This window comes from Styela clava, chromosome 5 (genome assembly GCF_964204865.1).
Source record: "Styela clava chromosome 5, kaStyClav1.hap1.2, whole genome shotgun sequence".
Taxonomy (NCBI): Eukaryota; Metazoa; Chordata; class Ascidiacea; order Stolidobranchia; family Styelidae; genus Styela; species Styela clava.
In genome coordinates this window covers 14,544,450-14,552,915 of record NC_135254.1, presented here as the reverse complement: position 1 = coordinate 14,552,915, position 8,466 = coordinate 14,544,450, and the positions used below count along the sequence as shown (strand labels likewise).

General features: G+C 35.6%; 1 protein-coding gene across 1 annotated transcript; it reads left to right on the top strand.

Annotated features, from left to right (window-relative positions):
* The first annotated feature begins 1,772 nt into the window (after positions 1-1,772).
* LOC120344914 (argininosuccinate synthase-like) lies at positions 1,773-8,264 on the top strand. Its single transcript, XM_039414241.2, has 8 exons — positions 1,773-1,952; positions 2,548-2,616; positions 3,416-3,604; positions 4,099-4,301; positions 4,862-5,068; positions 5,744-5,940; positions 6,255-6,411; positions 6,931-8,264. Exons 1-8 carry the CDS (start codon positions 1,833-1,835, stop codon positions 7,037-7,039), a joined length of 1,251 nt encoding a protein of 416 aa, XP_039270175.2. The 5' UTR covers positions 1,773-1,832; the 3' UTR covers positions 7,040-8,264.
* Positions 8,265-8,466: the final 202 nt, after the last annotated feature.

Genomic DNA, 8,466 nt, shown 5'->3' with positions numbered 1-8,466 from the left:
TATTATTTTACTACAACGGCTATTGTATTTCCATACAGATTTATAATGAAAATAAATATTTTTTACAATATTTTGATATTGATACGTTAGTGCAACATATGAGCCAAGCTTAACCCTCTTGGCGATCATTTGAATATTAATTAGGTGTTCAAATTTTTGATTTAGTCAATTCTCCCATCTGAATTTCAGTATAAAAACATCAATAAACCCATGAATTATATAAACAGACGATTTAACGGGGGTTTTGAAAGAAAAGAATCAATTTTGTTTGGTGCACCTTCGTGTGCTTAGGTGGAACAACGGCTCAACCAAGCAAGACTGGCGTCTATGGCACTATAATTCCTTATAGTCAAGTAGGTTTTGCTATTTTAGTGGTCGCCCGTAACATCACTCAGAGATCAATCTCCTTTATTTTTGAGTCAGTGAACGTGACCGTGCATTGAGCGAAGTTCCGTGAAAAAAAGACTGAAACTTGCTATTATACCAGATGTGTGTGACCTTTATTACAGGAGGGCCAGATACAAGTAACTCGCTGAAGTCGCGGCCCGCATCTTCATTCAAGATAGCCTTTCTAATAGTTGCAGGCACAAAAAAATTGTTTCATTTTGCTATTGATCTTACAGCATTGGTAGGGGTCTTTGCAGAAATAGCGACTTAAAAGACATAAATTTCTAAATAAAGCTGCTATACAAATTTAATTTCACACCGAGCGAGAAACGCGTGTTTGTAACGTTGTGTATTTTGCTTGCAAATTTTTGCTAATTCGAAAGTGATGCTTAGGTACTGGTATAGGCTTTGCGACGCAAATATATTATAATTGCTCGCACGTACAAGATTAACTAAACTGAAAAACTGCTTTCGCGGGCACACCATTCAAAATGGGCACTTCTCTGCGGGCCGCAGTTCGCACACCCCTGCACTATACTGTAGCAATATGTCGCATAAGGACGTCGGTACTCAGCGGACAATAGCTCGGAATATAATCTGAATGAATATTTTTGTTTTACCTAAAAATGTGATTTCTTTGTGACTCACTGTTTTGAACGCATTTTCACCGAATATCCGAATACCCTAGAAATTTATTCGATATTGTATAGTGTTAATTTTCGGAATAATTTAGAATATTTTCTTTTGGATTTGAGAATCTAGCCAAGATGGCGAACACCGGCGTTCGGGGACTATCCAAAGGACTCCCGTAGTATTTGTACCTGAAATTATGGTCTAACCTGGTACACATACTACGTTCCGGTGTCCGCCACCTTGGTTCACATCCTTCGGAGGAACCAAAAATTGATTGCTTCATTTTGCAATTACAATAATTCGCAAATCTAATAACCAATTTACCGGCCTGTGCTTTTATTATTGGTAAATGACCGCTTCAAAATGACGATCGATCAATCGATCCCCATGTTTGTTCAATATCATGAGAAAACATTTGTTGTTTTCTGAAGCGTCGCTTTCCACGGTGAGCCTGTTCACTTATCTTGTATCACAGAACATGTAGCACACCATACCACGGAATTTTCATATTTATTTCAAGGAGTGGAAATTCTATAGCGTGATTAAATCATAAGGGAGAGCTATTGCTAACGCAATATTCAGGAGGTTACAGCTGGAAAGAACTCGAATATTTTGATAGATTTTAACATCTCGTTTATATCGTGTATGCCAAGAGGGCGTTTCCAGATAAATTTATGTTGCCGCCCATTTCGTAATAACCTTTTTTATTTCATCAAATATTAAAATTATTTTCTATATATACTTTTGTAGGAATTGATCCTAAATAATTTTAAATTATACATCTGTCTGTCGATCTATTAAACAAAATAACAATGGGTGATTCTGGTGACTCGTGCAAAGGTACTGTTGTTCTGGCATATAGTGGAGGATTGGATACTTCTTGCATACTTGTGTGGCTAAAGCAACAAAACTATGACGTTGTTGGATTTTTGGTAAGCACTTGTTTGCACTTCTCTAATGAATTATTATAGCAACGGAAATATGCCAGGAGTCGAAGTTTATGCAGCCGGAGTCGTATTGTTGAACTCGCAGGAATCAGGATTCAGAGTCGAACATCTGAATTCTCTGGATTCGCGAACTCGCGATTGCAAATTTTCAATAATGATAAAATAAGTCAAAACTTTTTACAGAAACTCTAAAAAAATCAATTTATCAATCATTCTTGATAGTTTATTAAAGAAAGCTTGCATGAAACTGATCAATAAAACTAGATTTCATTCATGTATTGATAACATTTACCAACAGCATCTATTTCGGGTCATTGCTGCAACATTGAACGACGTAGTATATCGTATTGTACAGTGTAATTTTGTCCCAATCATTCCGGAGTCTTATCAAGTACCCTGCCCTTACTCGAATTCGAATCGAATCATTACCTCAAAAGGATAGTGTCACTTCGATTCTTTGAAAAGGGTCTTAAGCCTGTCCAACACTGTTTAAGACACCAAAATGACATGTCATGTTGATTCATTAGTCTTTTCAGATGGGAGATATTGAATTTTTAAACATTTGATCTTCTCTGTTCAGGCAAATGTAGGTCAAGATTGTGATTTTGTGGATGCTGAAAAGAAAGCTCTTCTTCTGGGCGCCAAGAAGGTTAGATTGCTTTTCAAGTAAAGCTTTAAAATAAATATTATTGTAACAAAATGGGTTACGTGTCTACGTGGCCACAGACGGAATTCTGTCTTGTTGTGGTCAGACCCATTATGTGTTATCTTTGAATAGAAAACGTGCGTTATAAAAGATCACGAAGCTTGCGTATCAACGTTTTTATATTATTACCGTAAAATGATAGTATTGATTCAATTAGCTTAGCCGGATCCGACTGAAGTAAATATGTTGATATATGCGCCCTGAATCCGTCTGTTCCATTGGTATACAAGAATGGTGTAATTTATAGAGTTATAATAAATGATGAAATGTTTGTAATTTGGCACAAGACTTTATTCTAAAATATGCATATTTGAAAAAAAAATATTCCGACTTCCTGAATTTTTGTCAACACCCTTTTGAGTAAAATATAAAACTTCACAAATCGGGAAATATATTACTCCCAATCGCCATTCGTGTGACCTCTTAACTTCCATTATCCATGACCCCTTCTAAATACCCTCACCACTCTGTGGCCCCGAGTCTTCAATAAAAAAAATGTAATTTAATTTGTTTTTAACCGATTTTCGTGAATTTGTTTATTCGTAACATTCAATAATAAAACAGAGTTACAGCCAAATCACAGCTAATATACTTATTAATTGATGTATTTGTACCTGCATAAGAGCTATTGTGCTTCCATGAATATCGCTCAACCTAAATTCTTTAAACGTATAATTCTTTGTCCACATTTGAATTTATCGATTGACAATAATGAATATAATATTATTCAAATACCAAACAGATGTACGTTGTGGATTGCCGAAATGAGTTCGTTACGAATCACATATGGCCTGGTGTCCAAGCAAGTGCAAAATACGAAAACCGATACTTGCTTGGAACAGCGCTTGCGAGACCCTGCATTGCAAGGAACATGGTGGAAATTGCAAAGAAGGAAAACGCGCAGTTTATTTCACACGGAGCAACCGGGAAGGTATGTTGCAAAATGCAAACTATATGTCCTCTTGTTTCTGTACAATGTATCATTCAGAATCTTGTCGCATTTTAACCTGACTTGTCAGACGCTTTGGGGATATATAGGAGCAAGACTTACTCCACCATCAAGTTCATGCATCTGAAACAAATAACTGAATACCAATCCCATACCCGACATGGGCTGGTAACCGTACGAGAGGCCGTAGTTCGCGATATGATTAAGCCGTCCTATTCCCTTTCCTCTACCTTGGGATAAATATGCAAATCCTATCCTATCTTTAATTCAGCTTATAGTCTTTGTCCATTTAACTTTCCATTATGATCAGATAAATAATTTCAGATTTATCGCGGTTGAGAAGATAAAGCGCCTTGGGCTCCAAAATCTGATAAAGTGGGATTTATTTTTTTTGCTCAATTTTAATACCCCTTCAAGTTGTATTGTTTCTGCTATACTTAGTTGTAATGTTTTCAATGCCTTACACATATTTACAGGGAAATGATCAGATCAGATTCGAACTTGGTTGTTACGCTTTACTTCCTGGCGTAAAGATCTTAGCTCCCTGGCGACTTCCTGAATTCTACCTTAGGTTCAAAGGTCGAAAAGATCTCATTGAATATGCAGAACAAAATCAAATTCCACTTTCAAGATCGAAATCAAAATTGTGGAGCATTGATGACAACTTAATGCATATAAGGTATAATTCCATTATATGAAATGAGCTGTTGTTGGGAAAAGCGAGTTTTGTTTGAAACGTCAATTTTAGCAGAGGAAACAATACAATAAAAAATTGTTAGCTCATTTGCGAAAATTATTACGATACAAATTGAATACAAACTTTGTTTTAAAAACGTTTATCTAAAAACTTGGCCATGTATGTTATATTGCAAATATTGAGAAAAATACCAAAAACATTTTCTAATAATCAGAATACCCACGTTATCGATGAACAATAACTTGAAAACTCCAAAAAATGCAAATTTATGCGCTAGAGAACACATTTCCCCATGAGAAGTTAGAATGTTAAAGTTAGCGCTTTTTCATATTTTTTTTTCTAGTGGGATTTAAATGACTATGAGGCCTATTGGCTGTCGAGCCCGCCTTTAAAATGTGTGTGTTTGTCCGTAGGCGTGGATACAGGAATAAGTTCTTTCAGGGCTAGGAACCTAGTACCGCAGTGTAGTCAATATATTAGCCCGTCGTTTCTCTGCTTACCTTGATTAATAACTAAGTGGTATAATATACTTCAACTTCTAGTTATGAATCCGGAATGCTGGAAAATCCTGCAACAGAAGCAGAATCGGATATGTGGCAGATGACAGCTGCTGCTGAGAAAGCTCCAGATACTCCAGTGAAACTTGCTATTACATTCGATAAAGGAGTTCCTACTAAAGTTGTCAACGTCACAGAAAATATCGTGAAAACCGACCCTCTTGAATTGTACATGTATTTGAACAAAGTCGGGTACTTGGCATTTTTTGTTTCTACTATTTCATATTGTTAAAAGTAAGGTGTCGAAATGCCCCAATGCGGAAATCGGTACTCCAAATGGATTAAGAATAAGACTCAATATAAAATGTGAACAAAACGTTATAAAATAACGAAGAATCAATTTGGTATAGGGTTGAATTTTTCCTGAATATTTTATCGCGACGGTCTAGTAGTCTAGGGTCGAAAATTTTGCCCAACTATACTGGCGGGCCATGTAAGTCAAATTTATGAAAAATATTTACAGTGTTACAAAAGCAAAAGTGGAAAACAATGAGCCTCGTGCCAAAACTAAATTTAATCGCGATCTCAACAAATTCCTTGAGCTAATTTTTATCTGAAACATCGAAATTTGGTTCAAGTTTGGTTGTGGCAACATCAGGCGGGCCAAATTGAATTACTCAACGACCGGATTTGGCCCGCGGGTTGTAGTTTGCCCATGTCAGGGTTGGAGCGTTGTGCTTAACTATGATGGCATTACAAATTCTGAGGGAGAAACTCGCTTGGTGAATTTTTTCAGTATTTAAAAAAACAATATATTTGTAATAATGATCACCAACTTTGCTTCACTCAAAATTGATGACATTCCTCGCTAACCCTCCCGTATAAACAATGCTGTCGACCGTTATAACGTCTACAATTCATTTTCAGTGGGGCGCATGGAGTCGGCCGGATAGACATTGTCGAAAATCGATTCATTGGGATGAAATCTCGAGGCTGTTACGAGACTCCTGCGGGGACAATTTTATGGGAGGCTCACGATGACATTGAGATTTTTACAATGGATAAAGAATTACTTAAAATTAAACAAGGTTTAGCAGTCCAGTTCAGTCATCAAGTCTATAATGGTGAGCAATAGAGTAATCCTTGTTTTTAAAATTTCCAAATTATTCCAAAAACACTGTTGTAGTTGAACTATGTATGTCTGAAGAAGTCTGACCTTGGTCAGACGAAACGTTACAGAAATATATTTGTGTTAGTGTGCAGCAAGACTCTTGAATCACTTAGGATTGTTATCTCTACTCTTGCTACAGCATCCTTGCAATATATACATACGGATCCACCGACACAAAAGCATAGAGGAAGGATAAGTAGTTAGTCTCGCAGAAACCAAATAATCAGCGCAAGATACTTTGCTAATATTTAATTTTGACTTCTACAGGTATGTGGTACAGCCCAGAGTGTGAATTCACTCGATTTTGCATCGATAAAAGCCAAGAGAATGTTAAAGGGACTGTGTATTTAAAATTATATAAAGGATCTGTCTATGTTCTTGGAAGAGAGTCACCAATCTCTCTGTATAATGAGGAGTTGGTCAGGTATGTTACATTTGTATTGGTAATCTGTAATATGGTATTTTAGAGACATAGGTATAGGTGCGAAAGTGGATTAGGAGTGGCCTTAGGATGGCGTCAATTAGAGACGCAACACAAGAATTTCTCCTAGACATAGGTCAGGATTTCATATTTAATCATGGGTTGGGAAAAGACGACTTAATCTTATGGCGAACCACGGCCTCTCGTCCAGTTGTCAGGCCATTTCGGGTATGGAGATAGTTACCCAGCTATTCGTTTCAGATGCTTGAAATTGTGCATAAATTTTTACTTAATCTTGTGTGTTGGTAATAGTATATTTTCGAGCACTAAAACCCCAATTACACTTGCAAGAGAAGTAAAATTTCAAAAACTCACTATACCCAAAACGGGCGCAGCTTTTCAATTCTACAGCAACAGATTATTCTTATTGAAATATCATATTAAAACATGGTGATATTATATCTGCGTCAATTGAAAATGTTCTCAACTTTCATTTTTTAAATGTTTTTATCTTTTATTCAGTATGGATGTTCAAGGAGATTACGATCCAATCGACGCAGGTGGATTCATCAAATGCAATGCACTGCGACTCCAGGAACACAGTCGAATTAAGAGAAAACATAAAGATTAGTGATTTGGGGAACTGGGCATTTCCAACATGTTAAGGCTTTTGTGAATAGCGTAACGATGCATTGTCCTTGTTTTGTGGTGTTATGTAGTTATGTAAAAAATGAAGTTTGCCATCGTGTCTGCAAATGTTTTTTTTATGATTTAATCGCAATTTATACTCCAGATTCTCACTTCAGAAAATAAACAAACTTGAATGAATTGAAAGAAATGTCCTCTGATTTAGAAACAAAATTTTCAAAATATTTTTGTGTTCGCAAACTCTTTCAACTTTTGTTGCTGACTTACCAACTAAAAACTGAACATCTTTATTTCCGACTGCGTATTCTAAATTAAAAACAATCATGTTATGTATCTGTCGAAATCAAAAGTAAACAATCATATTTTTTATAAATGGAGCGTTATGAGCGCTTGAATTATTTTGATATAGTGTTCTACGGGAAAAATAGAGTGAATAATATTTTATTTGAATTTAGTAATGTAGAATAGTTAAAAAAAACATCGTTTTGATTGATTTTCCAGGTTCACAGTTGAATTAGGTCTATTTTTGCCTAATCATCAGATTTTAACTGATATATGGCAAATTGTCAAATGAAAATATTCAAAATTATTTTTAAAATCATAAATTTACTAAACAGAATATAACCAATTTCAATATTTGTTTTGAAAACCCTTTTTGTGGCAATTAGACGATCATAATTATATATATACTATTAGGAGAAATTCCTCTTCTGGGGTAATTTCCTAATTTAGAAGGATCACCATGATTAAGAACCGCTGATTTAGACTAATATTAATTTTCATTATACTGATTATGGAACGCTGTATATCGTTGCGGTAATTATTTGCAGCCATGGTGCGTTATTTTTCTGTATCAAACATAGCATTTTTTTGTAGATAGAAACGCTTTTTAGAACCCAAGCTGTTACGATCAAACTTGACAAATATAAATTTATGACCCCCCGTGAAAATTTCTGGATACAAACCTGATTGCGGTTAAATGTACTAGTTCGTTTAACTACCGATTGTTTTTTCATTTGTTCATTCAAATCTGAATGATAGTAATTATGTTCACTCGTTCATTTTGTTAGTTGGAAGTTTTTTTTCAATGTTCCGTTGTTTAGTTTTTTTTTGTTGATTTATTCCGATTGTGGTGAAAACAGGTTATCGGATGACCGTGCTTATTATAAAACACCGAAATTGCAAAATAAAAGATGCATTGCTCTGTATATTTAATATCTAGTCAAGTGGTGTCGAGAGAGAGCTGGTTTGAATATTCTATTTATCAGTGTTGCAAACGGGGCCATGGTTCGTTCCTTCGTAACTGAGGAGTTTGAAAATCATGGAAGTTTGACTAGAAAACCTTGGCGTCTGTAAGACTTCCTAGATACAATTTTGATTCTAGACCAGTGTTTCCCAACCCGAGTCCGC